Here is a 16,866-nt window from a genome sequence, read left to right as displayed (position 1 = left end):
GCAATGCCCCACCATCTTCCTACACCTCCTCACACCCACTCACCCAGTCCTGGAGCATCCCCACACCCATGTTCCCTTCACCCTGGGGAAGAATTCAGAATTCATCCCAGACTTCAAACTCCCTCCCCAGTCCCAATTACCTTCAATCCCTCAGTTCCCCTTTTCCCGCTCCAGTGGGAACCCCTGAAGCTCAGGCCTCACTTGCCTGCCTCCTCTCTCCCCCAGAACACCAACAACACCTTGACGTACACAAAGCTGGGACTGACTCTGATTTAGCTCCATTCCCATCTCCAGCCCCCCAGGCTGTAAAGGGGTGCACAAAGCTCAATTACACGGAGTGCCAAAATAGCGCAGCACGACCTCCTGTGTCTTGACCTCCCCAGCAATGTTCTTGGCCATGCACTGGTAGACGCCTTTGTCCGACTCCTTGGTGTTCTGGATCATCAAGGTACCATCTTGCAACAGGTTCAGGCGGTTGTCATCTTTCATGTCAATCTTATTACTGAAAAAACAGCCACAAACGGGCGAAATCTGAAAGGAATAAAGACTGGTGGTCCCCCCACCCCGGGGGGATTTGGGGGCTTTGCATTGCAGTAAGTTGGTGTTTCTGGAGCTATTCTGAGACTTCATGAAATTTCCAGCAAGAGTTCTGACTCACAGCACTGAAGTGCAGCTCCAACTCTGATTTGCTCCCTGGGTGAGTTGTTTTTTCTCTCCCCACTGATTGCACAGGACATTTACAGCCCATCAGGAGAGCACTCTGTTCCCGTGTCACTGCCACTGTCAGGGCGTCCTGGCCCGGAATGCCTGTTCCTCTTACTCACTAAGTGCAAATTTAACAATTAATTAATATTGTTCTTGTGTGCAGCCATTGCTATTCAAACTCCAGACTCAAAGGCCTGAGAGGAGCAAAAAGCTCTGAGAAGTCACCATGGGACCCCAACACAGCTTGGACTCCAACCCAGCCCGAGAGCTGTGAAACATCTTCCTTTTCTCTGCAGTGACCTGTGGCTCCTGGATCCCAGCCCGTGGCAGAAGGTCCCAGTGCTGCATCCCATTTGTCCCAGCACAAAGGAATCTTGGATGGTTGCAGATGATGGAAAGGGAAGAAGGGACCTCTCTCCCCCTAGGACAAAGGCTGAACCCACTATGCAATCTAATCTGCTTGCTGGGCATTTATTTAATTCCCCTGGTGTCTCCTCTCTCCAGCCATATCTCGTTTGTTGAGCATTTATTATCATTATCCTTCTTACAATGCTGTCTTTGGGAGCCTGCCAGCATTTCCCTAACAAAACCTTCCTTCCAGAGGGACTTAACTCAGCCATAAACTTTTGCTCTGGGCTGAAACTCTGCCTGGTGGGGGGTTTGCTGAAGAAGCACACATTGATCATTTTTTATTAATAACCAAGCCCTGCTCAGGCTTCACCAGCCAAGAAGCTCATAAAGCAGCAAGGCAGCTTCACTTCCACAGTGGGCACAGAATATTTTATTGTGCAGCATTTCCCAGAACACTCTGGCATCTAGCACATAACCTATACACGAATTTGCAAATTCTGTCCTTCAGTGGAGCACAGCAATTTTTCCTTTTGGAAAGAAACCTCATACCTAGCACGATCAGCCTTTAGTGAGAAGCATTTCAGCACTTAACAAATGGCAAGCATGGTGGCTGAGAGCAACATGAAACTCTAATTTTATTTTTTTCCTGATCAAAAGACAACTGCTTTTAGCCTGCAGAGTGTGTTTATAGGAAAGTTATAAGCTCTTGGAATCCATTACAAACACAGATGAAATATTTCAAATGCAGATGAAAACACCACTTGGATTACATGGTCACCAGAGAATGCTGTTAAAAGGAAGGTAAATATAACCCATGAAATAACCATTTCTTTATACTTTTTTTTTTTTAACGTTGTGTGAAACAACTTTTGTAATTACAGGCAGGCACTGAAGAGCTCAGTGCTTGAAAACCTTTGCCACCCCAGGGCTCCTTGCATGTGACTTACTTGTTGTGCAGCCAGATGATGGCAGGCTTTGGGTTTCCTTCTGCCCTGCAGGTGAAATAAACTGTGTTTCCCAGGAGCACATCCACGTCCTGGGGCTCTGAGGTTATTCGAGGCCTCTCTGCAAAACACCATTTGAACAAAACCCAGTCCAAAGCAGCACAAAAATTCAGCCCAGCTAGGGTGTGGTGGGGCACACAACAGCCATCCTGCAATGCCCCAAGAAACAGGTACAGCCCCAGGCACAGCAGCATCCACTCAGAGCCACCTCAAAACTCACTAACACCTGCAAAAATCATGAAGGAATAGCATCATTCACCTGTAAAGGCCCTGGGGAATTACTGCTGCTCCTATTCCCAGTAGCTGGGCAGTGGATGAGTTCCCACAGTCCTGACTGTACAGGGGATCATTACAGAGCTGGTCCCTCTCTCCCCCAAAGAAGCAAAGAAGTCAGTAGCATCCTCACTTGGGTTGTTTCTCTGCCCTTGGCAGCCTGGAGCTTTCTGCTCCACCTGAGCACAGAGCCAGCTCCCTGCAAGCCACACCACTTCCTTCCCAACAGGATTTCATTCATTATGGCCCTAATTCATCATCCTGTCCCTGTCCAGCCAAGCCTTTCACTGTGTTCTTCACTCTGAATGTACTCAAGCACCAAGCAAGATAAACATTGAAAGGATGTGCTAAAACAGGGAGGAATTTATGGACAAGTCCTGGAGTGCTTGAGCTTGATTCAAAAAGCTTACCCATTTCACAATCTGCATGCTCATCAGTGATCCAGTAAAACCAGCTGGATTATCCCTAAAACTGAGAACTTGTCACCTACTCCAAGGGAATGTCAGTGTCCTCACTCCTCAGACCACAAATTAATGGCTCAGAAAAAATCCCCAAAGGCAAACCCAGCACAGCCCAAACCCAGCACAGCCCAAACCCAGCACAGCCCCACAGTACAAAACACTGACCCAGGGCAGATTTGCCCCTGTGGCTCACAGCTGCTCAAAGCCATGGGTTAATGGTACCAGCAGCTTTCAGACTGACTCAAATATCAGCCACCTGCATGGGTAGAGCTCTGTGCTGAGCTCTGTATCATTTGTCTTCCCAGCTGGCACACCACCAGGGTGAAAGCCAAATGCCAGCAAAATCTTCCCACCAGGTGCTCTGGTAATTTGACAGACACCCCACTGTGTTTCCATGCCTAAACCAGAACAAATTTGCACTAACAGCTGTACTGTGGCACGGGGAGTGTGCTGGGGACAGCGTGCTGTGTGGCACAGCCACTCCATGTGTCCCCAGCTGCTTTGCCTAGGCCCTTCCTATCCCCCCTCCCTTGAGGTCATGGGCCTGTTTGTGCCAACTCAACTCTTTGCATGGCTGTGCCCTAAATTAATCTGCGAAATGGTAAATTTTTATTTTTTTAAAATAATGAAATCATAAGAGAAAAGCTGAATTCAATGGAGAGCTCTTCAAAATCCAGCTGAGCTCACACATTTGGCTCACAGCAGGGCCGTGCACAGCTGGACTGGCATATCCAGGGGGGATGCTAACAGCCAGCCCACGTGGGTGGGAATTTCTCAAACTGACTCTACCAGCAGCAAAGCACCACGGAACTACAGCCAATGTTTGTGCCAACCTCCACTTAAAAATCAGAGTTTTGTCTTACCTCCACTTAAAAATCAGAGTTTTGTCTTTTTCTATATGAAATAACTAATTTTAAGATTTTTTCAGAAAAAAACACACTTTAAAACTCTAAGTTTAAAGAATAACAGCCTAACAAAATCCATCAGTTACACCACAGTCAAACACAGCATTCAGCTCCATATCTACAATGCTCTCCCTCAGGTTTCCAGTTGTGCTCCCTGCCACTGCAGCTCTCCCAGTGTTCCCCTTCTGTTCAGCCTAATGTGGGGTATTTCCTGGTTTAGCCACTGGGCAGCAGATCCTTTACCAGCCCTACTCTGTGCAAAAAGCCAAGACAACACCCACCAGCCAAAACAGAGCTGCCTCCAACACCCCTGGCAATATCAGCTTCCTCCTGCAGCCCCACTGGGATTTTCCCATTCCAGCAGTGAAGGAGGGAGAAACCAGGATGCCAGCAGAGGGAAGAGGGAGGAAAAGGGCAGGAGGGAGCAATTTCCAGCCCACAGGGCAGCTGCAGGGATCACAGTGGAGGGTGTGAGCTGGCTCACCACAGTTGAGCTCCTGGGCGGTCAGGGTGGCGATGGAGCGGCCGTGCAGGCCCCGCGGAGCCTCGCAGGTGGCGGCGCTCTGGATGCTGCCCTGCTCTGCGTGCTGCTTCAGCAGCTCTGCCAGCCACAGCAGCTCACAGTCACACACCAGAGAGTTGGAGTCCAGCCTCCTGCAACAGCAAAAGGCGTCTGAGAGCCCAGGCTGCGGCTGCTGGGCTGCCTCCTTCTCCAGGGGACACAGCCTCTCCAGGGTCACCTGGGTGGTTTGCCCTGTATTTGGTTATATCCCAAGTGAAAATTCGAGATATTTCATTGCCACAATGGTAAGCTAGGATGCTTGACCAATTAGAAAGATTTAATTAGAAAACTACTAGAAACTATTCCAGTTTCAAATAGAAATTATTTAGTTAAACCGGATTATGCAGTTTTGGACTACTTGAGACACTGAAATGTTGGGGTTTTACCCTGGGATGGACATTTCAACCTTTACTGAATTCTGTAAGAACTGCCTAACTGCCTCTGTTACAGCTTTTCTCTTTTATCTCCAACACCACCTCCCCACCACCACCATTTATTTATGTGTGGATGGGATCAGACCCTTCCTGAAACCAGCTGTGAGGGGTTGCAGCATTTCTGCACAACTGGAAGAACTTTTATTACTGCAACACAAGCCTGAACCAGAGCAAATGGAGCTCCAGTGACCTCCCAGTGCCCCCAGCCTCTTCCCTGCACTGACCTCATTCCTACAAGCAGTGCTATCCGTGAGGATAAATGAGGACTACAGGGGGATTAGTTTGTTCCTCCTTCCCCACTGACAGTTTTACAGTTGATGGGTCTGAGCCATTGTCATGGTTTTCAAAACCAGGACAGCCATCCAAAAACAAAATACAAAAAAACCCTAAACAAACAAACAAACAAAAAAAGGAAGAAAAATCTAACACTTTCAGGGTCACATATTTGAGAATGTGAGATTTCACACAGGGCCATGACTGAGTATTTTATAGACATCCCATCTTTTTCTCTGGCACTACAGACAGCATTTCACAAGATATTCCCTGTTAAAGAGAAGTGAAACATTTTACCTGCTTGCAGAAATCACTGAGGGCAGCAGTGAGAAATACATTACTTTATTGTACTTGAAAATCATGGCAGAACACCAAAATTCTTTACCTTTTGAATTTTTTTCCTCCCAAACACATCATAGAACTTATTTCCAGAGATCATAAAACCAAAGCAAGAAAGAAGTAAGCTGAAGAGACAGACAGGTTATGTGGGAATGGCACTCTGGGGAATTCCTGCATGGAATGGGAATCATGCCCCTTGGCACTCCTCTGACTAATTTCAATCTAGAAAACAAGCCTTTTCTTTTATGACTATGATTTTTCTAACCATGTTAGATACTGATCTACAGACATGTTCAAGGTCATATCCATGACCTGGACTTTCTACATTTTTCAAGGATGTTTTATGGGTTCAAACTCTTGAAGTGAAGTGAAGACTTTCCAGGAACGTTCATTCCTGCGGCATTATTAAGCTGTAAGCTGATTATAATTAGACACTAGCATAAAGAAACTTCTAACTGCTTAAATAAGCTTTCAGGTCCAATCAAAACTGTTTTATAAACTAAGCAGTGGCCTTAGAAGTGCAACAACTAAAAGCTTTGCCAACCAGGCACATTCTTCCTCAGGTCCTGCCCATCTGATTGAAGACAAACAATCTCTTTGCAGGCAATATTTTTTACTTACAGCCGTTTGAGGGATTCCAGTTGAGAGAATGTCCCTGGATGAATCCTGGAAATCTTGTTGTTGTGCAAGAATCTGCAGTGGGAGAAGCCATGCCAGAACATTATTCAGTATTTGCACTGTGAGGATGATAACACCCCAGGTCACAACTCGGATTCAATGCAAAGGCCACTCATCCAAACGGAGCTCAGTGTTTGAATTCATGTTTGTTTCCATGAGCTGGAGGGATTTCATCCCTTGGTGGGTGTGACGTAACATGCCAAAGGCGAGAGCGGGCGTGGGCTGGAAACCGTGACTCAGGATGGGATGGAACAGGTTGGAACTGGATCCTTCCAGTTTCTCTGCACAGGGAGGAGAAAGGGCACAAAATCCCCTCAGACTGGACCCACCCTCTGTTTTCTGGGCCCGGGTCAGCTCCAGTTTAGAAGGGATCTTTTCCTTGCCCTGTGCAGATGATGTGACAATTCCACAAGGGCAGCCATTGGTGTTAGACAACTCCTGCATTGGACTCCATGTAGTTATTAGCCCAAATCCATGAGCAAATCTAACTCAGACAACAGCCACCTAAACTGGGCTTGTCTCTGAACAAAACTGAGGTAAATTCTCACTTCCAAAATCTTAGCACACACATAAAACTCTCCAGTTGTTAGGGGGAAACCCTGATTGCACTAAAATACACAAACTTAATGGGGACCAAGAGGGGACCATGAACTCCCCATTCCCATAGTGGTGGGGGAATTTACTTGTGTTGGTTACATCTAAAACTCATGAGAGACCGTTGATAAAAGAGATTAAGTAATTTTAGTAGGTGGTGGAACAGGAGAGAACACAAAAGCAGCACAGGTCGAGTGCAAATGTCTGCACACACATGTGTGCACCAGAGTCCAGCCTGGTTGCCCAGCTTGGAGGCTGAAAAACCTTCCTTTAAAATTTAAATCCAGAATTTTTGTTGGATCCAATACAGTGACTGAGATCAGCTATGCACTGATCCAGGTCTGAATTTTCCTAAGGGTGTGGGATCCCACAGTTTTATTTCTTTGGCATGTATGGATATAAGGCACATTTCCACAGAGCCCAGAAGAGTCTGCTGGTTTCTCCATGGAGTGGGAACCACAGATGGACTGTTGTACTGGTGGCTCCATTACTGCTAGAAGCAATCCTGGGGAGCAGGAGACTCCATTTCCTTACTGCTTTCAAGAAGGATGTGTGTTTTTCTTGTTAGACTTTCTTCTGACTTTATCCCTTTTCCACCCCCTTTTTTAGCTCACTCTGCCCAACAGTGACTAACGTTGCTGACCTTATGCTCAGAGTAAAATTTCACTTGGCTTGACCAGCTGTAGGACTTTCTGCAGATTTACTCCTATTTAGATGGAAACCTGAACATAACATAAAATGGGAAATTCCCTTCACATCCTCAGTCACCCTCCCCCTCAGCAATTATGTAAAATCTCTTTCTTTAAAGAAGTTTCTTTTTGCATTTTGGAGATCACACTCCATGCTAGCAAAACTGCTGCACTAAATAAAGGGGTTTTTCCCCTTCTCCTCACCCTCCTAGTCCCAATAAATTCCCCATCTTTACTCACAGCCTTTCAAGTTTAGGCAGGTCACTAAAAGTCTCCAGCTCCAGACTTTCCAAGTTGTTGAAATGCAGGTACCTGTGACAGAAATCACACACAGATTGAATTTAAGAGAAAGAAGATCTTTCCAGATCAACCCACCAGTGCCCCCCAGCTGGTCACCACTCATCTCAGGGAAGGTGTGGAGAAGCCAGAATCCATGTTAGTGTCTCCAGTTTCCACATGCAAACACAGCAGCCAACATGGCTTTTCTGCTAATACAGACTAATATTTTTAGTTCCACTAAAATCCAAAGTGTGACCTGCCAGTCCAGAGGCCAAGGGGACCTCCTGCCTGTCCCAGGTCACCCCTTGCCATCAAGAAAAAAACGTGCTGCCTGCAGAGCAACTCACCACAATACCTGAGCCTCCCTGTTGCCATGAGCTGTGACATTCACCAGCACAACTGACACATTCCTGATCTTTAGATGGATTTTTTACAGCCCCCAAATTGCCTAAACTATTCTCCTTTATTTTACACAGGCATAAATTTCACAGCAGACACAGATTAACCACAGATCTACAAATACTCATTCTGCTATTGTAGCTGACTGCATTGAGAAATAATTGCCTAAGCCTCCACATGGCTGCCTGATTTGTAATGGAAGGATTCATGATAAATGGTCCAGTATCAGAGAGGGTGACTCAGATTCTGCACTGGAGGATCACAGTGGGGAGGACAGGGACGTGCTCTAATCACTCTCAGATGCCTGCTGAGATTGCTCTGGACCTTGAGGAAAGCATCTGATCCTGTCCATCACTTGGGTTATACTTTTTCCTGAAAAGCTGGCTTGTGGGGACAGGAAAACGGGGTAGGATTTGAGCAAAGCTATTTCTTCTGGAGTTAAGCCTGCCTGGGATTGAAAACAGATGGGACTTTCAGCGGGTTGTTTGTTGGTTTTGTGGGTTTGTTGGTTTTGGTTTTTTTTCTTTTATTCGTGACATCAAGTCTGGAACACTCACTGCTGAAATATCCCTGTGGGCAGCATCAGCTCTCTAAGCTCAGCTTAGAGCCAGTTCCAGCTTCCTAAATTTTCTCCCAGGCATCCTTGCTGAGTTGGCTGACGAACCACAGTGTACACAAGCTTGGTGGCACACCTATTGTTAGGATTGCCTGAAACTTCCAATTATGCTCTGTCCTCTTGTGCTCTCAACCTGGAGAACAAGCTGGATCCTATTCCTTTTACAGCAAAGTCCTTGGTCACATTCCAGCCCTATAAATGCTGCAGCTGGGAACAATTCAGGAATTAGACCAGTTTCACCTTTGGTCCCTGCTCTCCAATGATACAAGCAATCCTGTATTTGAATTATCTAGGAAGAATAAATCATTAGGAAGGAATTGTCCCCTGTGAGGGTGGAGGGTGCCCAGAGAAGCTGTGGCTGCCCCATCCCTGGATGTGTCCAAGGGGTTGGATGGGGCTGGGAGCAACGTGGGACAGTGGAGGTGTCCCTGCCCATGGCAGGGGGTGGGATGAAATGAGCTCTAAGATCCTTCCTAAGCCAAACCATTTCACATATCTGTAATTCAAATATCCAGGCTCACACTCCCTCCACCAGTCCCAAGCAAGAAAAATCCAGTCCCAGTTTAGGAAGGCACTTCAGAAGAGCCAGATCTCAGTCTGCCCATCTCACCACGAGAGCGGTGCACTGAGAGTCAAAAATCAAAACAGCAGAGCTTTGCCCTAGACAGAAGGGGAGCAAATGGGGACTGCTGGAGTGATGGACTCCAGCTGCCAGGAAAGCACACGAGGCTCCCTCCAGCCCAGACTGAGCGCAGAGCGCCATGCGGCTCGAGGGAAGGTCATGACTGTGTTTGTTTGGATCCTTCATCTTCCCTCACTGCAATTTCCAGATGCTTTGCAGCATGGGAGCACCACCACCCTGGTAGCTCCCAGGAATACTTGGCAGCCCCAGCTCCCAGCTTGTACTGCATCCATTCATTCCCAGCAGAGCTTTGGATGAGAGAGAAACTAAACCAGCACCCTCAATTTAAGTAAAGGACCAGATCTGACTTTCTGCTCGAGGAATGCCCAGACACAAACCCAGCAGAGCCTTCTGCTCCCAGCCCTCCTGCAGACCCTCATAAGGTCCTTGGAAATAAAAGCCATCAGGGGCACAGCTGGGTTCTTCCTATGCTCCAGAGGTTTGGGTGCCGGAGAAAACACATGGAACACCAGTAGGAAGAGACCTCAGCACTAACTGATCAAAACCAATACCCAGAACAGCTGTTTTGAAATGAACCCAGTGTAGTCTGGCAAATGTGGATGAGAAAAGAGCAGCAGCTTCGTCTTACCCCTCCCTAAGTGCCTGCTGCTCCCCAAGCCTGGCAGCACAGCATGCAAACAAGGCTCATCTGTACTTACAGCTGCTCCAGGGAATGCAGCCCGTGGAAGGCATGTTGCTGGATGCTCTGGATCTCATTTTTATAAAGGTAGCTTTCAAAAGGAGAGAACGGAAACAGCATTAGGGGAACTGATCAGCAGTTGTGCTCTAAAAAGTCACAGGAAACAGCAACGACCCTCAACCCAAAACAGAACTTGCTGCCTGGGTTCAAGGGCAATGTTTTATACCCTGACACTCAACTCCAAACACACACAGTACATCCTGGCAAATATTAAAAGTGGGTTGTTAGATTTTGAAGAGGTCAAAAATTACTGAGCCACCAACTCACAGGTATTTCAGGTTCTCCAGATCTTCAAAGGATCTTCTCATGATTTGTTTTATCTGGTTATTGTTCAGCAGCCTGTTTAAATCAAGAAAGTAAAACACAGCTGGTAAAGTCAGCACGTGTGAGATTTGTGGCATTTCTGTTCTTGGATGCCCACTGAAAAATTCTGAGCCCAGGTGTCACAGAATTAAAGATTTAATGGGGTTAGCAAGTCAAAGTTTGGGTCTTCACACCAGCCAAGGCAGTGAGAAGGTTTCTCACCCAGAGGGGCCAAGTACTTCCAATATTGCAGTGTTCAAAGTATTTTCCTTACCTTTTGCCACAGTTTTCATCCCAAAGTGACAATTTCATCCAGAAAAGGGATGAGGGGATGGGAGACAGGCAGAAAGAAGCAGTGAGGAGTAAGATTTTAAATCATTGCTGTCACTCTTGTGCAACCACAGTGGGTGTTGGAGGTGCCTGGTTGTGTTCAACAAGTGAGCAGGGGAGTGCAGAGCCAGATTTTAGAAGTACAAATGCAGTTTGAAACACCAGTTCCCAGTGGAGTTACAGGAGCCACAAAATGCTAATAGCTTTGCTCTAATCACCTTGTAACTGATACACACAAATGAGAAAGAAATAAATTCAACTTTGACTCCTGAGGCTGCTCACAGACAGCCTCTCTCGATCTCAGGAGCTTTGTGCCAGATTTTAATCCAAAACCTCTGGGCCACGTGGCACTGGAGAGCTGTGTGACACTGGTGTGTGCAGCTGCCATGGCTGTGTGTGCAGCTGATGCCTGGTGCCAGTGACCAGAAACAGCCCAGCTCTGCAAGAGCCACGCTGTGCAGCACTGTAACCACAGAGCTGAGCCCTGCAGAGCTCTGCTGCAGCCCCTGCCAAGCCCAGCACGGAGAAAACACAATAAATCACTTATAAATAGCTCCCTAACACACAAAGCTGAGCTGCTCCTCGTGGCTGCCCTCCCGTGGGTCTCTCGCCGTGGCTCCCACTGAGGTTCAGGTCTGGCAAAGCTCAGAGCTGGGGGGGTTTTTAGTGCTGAACAGCCCAGAGCAAGGATTTCACCAGGCACCACTCATTTTTAAAATTCCTAAATGGAGTTGTGGGCAGAGAGGGAATCTGTGAGTCTGTGCTGCAAAGATTTCTTTTTCAGGTGTTGTAGGAAAAACAGCAATTCCCTCTGCAAGCAGCCAGACCTTACTATGTTGGGTCACATTAAATACATGTACTGGATGTGCATTTTACAAGCTGATTTTTGCCATAGCTCTGCTCCTCAGGAACAATCTACCAGCAGGCAGCAGGTGAGAAGACAGTTCTGCACTTTCCCTGCAGCAAAACCCAATCTTTGCCCTGCTTTTCTGGACAAAAAAGAGCAGCCAAGCCTCTGTCATTACAAGCCAAGGCCTTTTCCTGGCCAAAACCAGTTTGTGCAGGTAAAGGATGGAGAGAAAAGACAAAGAGATGGGGAGAAATGGCAAAAAACTTGTGGGAAAAGAAGATTAAGGTGAAATCAAACACCTCAAGGATGACAGAAGAGATAGATGTCAGAAGCACACACACACATGTGATGGCAGCTTTACAAGTTCTCTCCAGGCAGCCGATGCAGCTTTCCACCAGCTTTTTCTCAGGTGGAGAATTACACTGAGGGTCAGAAAAAGCATGTGAGAAACCCAAGAGCAAACAACTTTGTAAGGCAGGCAATGAGGGGTTGAGGAAAACCTCATTGCCCTGGCTTTGCCCGTCCTCCCTGGATCAGCTGCCCTGACACCAGGGGTGTGGGTGGCACTGCCAGGCTGCACAGCCCAGGGCTGGGCACAGGCAGCCTGCAGAGGTGAAGGCAGAGAAGGCTGGAAAGCTCCTGCACAGCTGGAAGCAATGGCTCACACACAGCTGAGGTCAAACAGCCCGGGCTCACTCCTAAGGATGCAAAAATGATGTCAGGTCCTTGGAACACACGATCCTGCTCTGACAGCCGGCTATGCTGAGTGGAAACACAGTCCCTGAGCATCAACCCAAAAGTTTATTTGATGACTGAACACCCAAGGGCTGGCAATGAATGCCTGAGGGCAGTGTGGGAGAGGGCTTTTGTCTATTTGCCCGCAGGACAAAGGCAACCCAGGCACCAGCCCTGCTTCCCTCCCTGCCCCATCAGCTTCCATCTCTGGCCAGAGCAGGACCAGGCAGCTCCTGCTCTGTTATCTGAGCCCTGGCCCCACTGCTGAGCACACAGTGGGCTGCCAGCACCGACCTCATTGCCATGGATGTCAGCACCTGGCACACACCTGGCATTGGCCATTCGCCTCCCAGGGGACAGGTGGCAGTGACCAGGTGAGCAGGGTCACAGCAACAGCCTGAGCAGCCCCATGCAGCAGCACAGTCTGGAGCCCTTTGCTGATTGTTATCTTTAATGCTCAGAGTTCAGACCAGGACTGATCTCCACTAGGATTTCAAATTCCATTATGCTGTCTGGCTGTGTTTTGGGGCTATTTAAAAGCATTATCCCAGACTGTTTTGTTGTCTTGGCTATTTTGTTCAGTTCAAGGGAGTGTAATCACCGAGCCAGCCAAATAAGATGAATCCTGGAAGTTCAGATGGCAAGCAGCACACAGGGCTCTTATCTCATCGTCTGACACTTAAAAACTTGCTCATTGCCTGATTTAAGAATAAAAAGTGCATGGAAGAAGCCATCTCTGCTTCCTGTCTCAGGATTCCCCATTGTAATGGAAGGATAAGTCCTGGAAAACACTGGAAAGTGAGATAATGATGAAGCCCATAATAGCCCACTTATTCCAAAATGCTGCTTTCAGAGAAATCCATGGACAAGGCAGCACAGCTGGCTCCTGGAGAGAGTTTGGATGGCTCCTGCACAGCTGTCTGTGCAATTCACCCAGGCAGAGCAGTGTGCCAAATCCTGGCATGGCCTGACCGTTGGTCCCAGCTGCCATCCACAGCAAAAATGCCCCAATTCCTGCTGCCCTTAGAGGGCTGAAAGCTGGGACCCAGATCTGCTGGGAATAAATAAAATAATAAATAAATAATTATCTGGGAAGATCATTATCTCTCTCATTATCTTAACCACACCCTGTAGCAAAGCAGGCTTAATTAAAAGTACCAGATGCACATTTCCTGGCAATAGGATGGGGCATTCCCCTTCGTGCCCCATGAACTGGACTCCACATGAGTAGGAGAACTCAATCACACAGGCTGTATTCCTGCCAAACTCTTCTGGGATGTTTGAGATATATGAGCACCATGAGATCTGGCCCAGATTCACCAAGAGAACATTTTACATTCAGTTTCCTCTAGATTTTATGTGTGACTGCCTCTCCTTTCTCCTTCCCCACCCTCTCTCTAGGTTTCCAGGCACAGGCTTAAGTTCCATTAAATGAGTGGCTTTCTGTTTTGAAGAATGTATTAAATGATGTGACAGGACAGAATTCAGGCTCAAACCATGTTCTCTTTCCTCCTTTCATTTGACAATCCACATGCTGCAGTCATTGTGACAAAACAGCTATTTTTTTCCTCACACCATTAATAGAAATCATCACGTAGTATATTTAGAGGGGGAGAAAAATTGAGTTTTATGTTCAACCACACATTCCCCCTTGTTGACAGAATGATCTGGAATAGTTATTTCCCATATTTAAGGGAGGAACTTTTATTCTGAGATCCAAGCAGGCTCTGACACCCTCTCCTTGCTGGCAGGAGCACATTCTCTCAGGAGTTACTAAAGAGTAAAAGACAGAAACTCCACATTGCTGCTCTGTTCACTCTGAGGCTCTTTAGCAGCAGCAGCACCTAAAGCAGAGCTGCAGGGCTCACCAGAAGTGTTTTGCTCTCACCTGAGCAGAAAGAGAAACATGAAGTGAGCAGTGACAGGGCAAAGGGCCAGGCAGAGGCACAAGCAATGTGGTCTCCAGAGAGTCCCTGTTCTCCAGGGTGCTCTTGCCTCAGGAATACCAAAATACACACTGGGGATGTAAAGAAACTTTGGTCCCTGGCTTGGACATTTCTATGGGGGATGCTGGAGAGACCCAGGGAGCAGCAACCCTTTGAACAGCAGGGAACCAAAGGGGTCTCAGGCAGCAGTGACTCCCTGGGAATCACAGGGCTCTCATCATCCATCCCCACCCAGAAATGACCTAGAGGATTAAAAACTGGGAAGCAGGGAGAGGCTGTGCCTCACCATGGGCTCACAGCATTTCCTCTCTCTCCCACAGCACCTGCTCTGAGCTAATGTTGGCTTCAGCCATGCAGCAAGTGATGGCAAACTGCAGCAAAACAGCTCTCCTGGACCTGGGGGAGCTGGGGATGCCATACAAGAGGGGTTTTGCCTCACTCTCCCTGCTATTTTTTTTTTTTTTTTTTGTACCAAGGGGAAATATTAAGAGTTTAAAAATACCCAGCACCATCAGCGCAGATGGGAACAGGGCAGAGCCAGTAGGAGAGGACAAGGAAATCTTACAACTCTCTGAGATGTTCAGCCCAAGAGAACCTCTCCACCTGCACACAGGAAGCTCCCAGTGGTGCAGGATTTAGGATAACTTCTCATCACCTGTGCTGCTGCACCAGGAGTGGCCAGCTGGAAGCAAACAGTGACTGTGACTCTTCCACACACAAAGCTCCTGGTTTTAGTGCTAAAGTAGTGCTCTGTGATTCATCAAATCTCCCACACCAGAGGAAAGCAGAAGGGAGGGTCTGAGCTGTTGAACAGCTCCACTGGACATCCACACAGGCTCCTCTCCTGTCAGGATCTCAACCCATTTCCCTGCATCCAACACAGGCTACAAAGGTTTCCTTTTCAGGGTGGTTTATAAACTGTCAAACTTGGACACAGAACAGCCACCCTGCCCTAAAGGAGATGGAGAACAGAAGCTTCACCAGAATCTGTTGCACTTCCTCTGCCATTAGTGGGAAAAGCTCTTTTAAAAACATTCATTTGCTTATGGAAGATTTATTTAAATTCAATGGCAGAAAGCTGCAAGCTCAGAGCTCTGCACGTGGAACCTGAGCTATTCTATCGTCCAAACTTCTCCCTTCAAATTTTCTGGACAAATTTTCCCAGGAAGTCTCTCAGGGATTTTAAAGGATTTATTCTCTTTATCACTTGAAACGCTATCTAAGTCCTCAGGTAAAATTTACCATCTAAGAAACACCAGCAAATTTTTCAGCTCTTGTCAGTTTTGATGTGGGAATTGGACAAACCAAAGTTCCTGGAGAGAAATTTCCTTCAGGAGTGTGAGGTGCAATGTTCTCTCAGTCAGTTATCAAACTCTCCAGCCGTGGGAGTTTATCACAAGTGTGAGAATAACTGAGTGCTCCAGTCTGCTGGCCAGACCAGGAAATACAACTAAGCATAAGAAGTACTATCTAAATGGAAAAGTTGCCTTGGCAAATCAGGTTGATTTTCAGAATCCAAATATAAAAATGAAGTATTTTTTTAGAGCAGTGTTTCACCTGGTCCAGTACTCCAGCTCTGACAATGGCCATAGGACACTGTTTAGGGAAAGGAGGAGTGGCTGCCACCATCTGTGGAAACAGACTGTTCTTACTGCCCTGGCATCCCAAATCATGAGCTCAGGGATGCCAGGGGTGCATTCCTGACTATTCCCTCTAATATCTGTTCATGGACTTGCTGTCCTTGAGGTCTCTGTCCAGGAGAGTGTGGAGACAGAAAGGAAAAAGAGCTGGAGAAATTTGTGGAGCACAAACAGGTGTTAGAGAGAGTCAGGTCCTTCCCCTCACTCAGGCCCTGTCTGTATCTACTCTGCACAGAGTGGAGGAGTCAGAAGACAGAAGCAAAATCCTGCAGGGGTCAGAGACCTGCCCAGTCCAAGGAGCTGGCAGGGCAGGAATTGAGACCCTCACAAAGCTCAGCAGGTTGGGTGGAGCCTCTGTCCCAGTGAAGCCCTGCCAGCATCCTCCTTTTCCCCAGGGCTCTGCTGAAACTCGCCCGGTGGTCCTGGGAGCTGCTGCCAAACATCTGCCTGCAGCACACTGAGATGACATCATCTGGAACCCTCTGTATCCTCACTCAGGAGAGCTCCAGGGGTGGAAGAGCAGGGCTGGAGATCAAGAGGCCTCAGCAGAGCTTGGTGATAAGGCAAAACCCTACAGATTTGGACTCTATTATCTCTCTAGATAGTGTTCTCTCATTTCTCGCTGTATCTGACTCTATCTCAAATGACAGAAATCCATCCAAAGCATCCTTTCTTCCCTATTATTTTTGGCAACTGAGTATCACACAGTGCTGTGTGAGAGACTAACCTGGGGCTGTTTTGGATGTACAGCATCAGTGGCAGTAAAGTTTCTGACCAGTCCATTTGATGAGCACCCGTCCTGGCCACAGCCGGGGTACTCAGAGCATCCTGCACTCATGGCTTGGCCACTCAGCCCCACACACAGAGTGCAAGGATCTTTGGCAAATGCTGATAAAGACTTCAGCAGGTCTCAGTAATAAAGTCCTGCTGTAATCCCACTTTCCCTACAACTGCTTAGTGTTGACTGAATGCCTTATTGCCCAGGTCTGCCACCTTCACAGGATCAGGGACTTCAGATCACTCAAGGCCAGAAAGAAAAAAAACAACTTGAATTTCTGTTACCATTTGGGATCACGGATGTATGAACAACTGTCAGGTTCCCAAAGGAGCTGCTCTGC

At 47.5% G+C, this 16,866-nt stretch overlaps 1 protein-coding gene across 1 annotated transcript in view; it reads right to left on the bottom strand.

The window, feature by feature from the left end:
* Positions 1-16,866, bottom strand: part of LOC136563941 (peroxidasin homolog) — a 42,094-nt gene that overhangs the window by 15,868 nt on the left and 9,360 nt on the right. The window contains exons 3-9 of the mRNA XM_066561630.1: positions 10,212-10,283; positions 9,904-9,975; positions 7,509-7,580; positions 5,929-6,000; positions 4,184-4,353; positions 2,004-2,121; positions 333-502 (exon numbers count right to left, since the gene is read on the bottom strand). Coding sequence (XP_066417727.1) covers positions 333-502; positions 2,004-2,121; positions 4,184-4,353; positions 5,929-6,000; positions 7,509-7,580; positions 9,904-9,975; positions 10,212-10,283 — 746 coding nt within the window. The remainder of the gene's footprint in view (positions 1-332; positions 503-2,003; positions 2,122-4,183; positions 4,354-5,928; positions 6,001-7,508; positions 7,581-9,903; positions 9,976-10,211; positions 10,284-16,866) is intronic.

The sequence above is a fragment of the Molothrus aeneus genome, chromosome 17, assembly GCF_037042795.1.
Source record: "Molothrus aeneus isolate 106 chromosome 17, BPBGC_Maene_1.0, whole genome shotgun sequence".
NCBI classification, from domain to species: Eukaryota; Metazoa; Chordata; class Aves; order Passeriformes; family Icteridae; genus Molothrus; species Molothrus aeneus.
The sequence above is the reverse complement of the archived record's forward strand: the minus strand, read 5'-3'. Positions and strand labels throughout refer to the sequence as shown.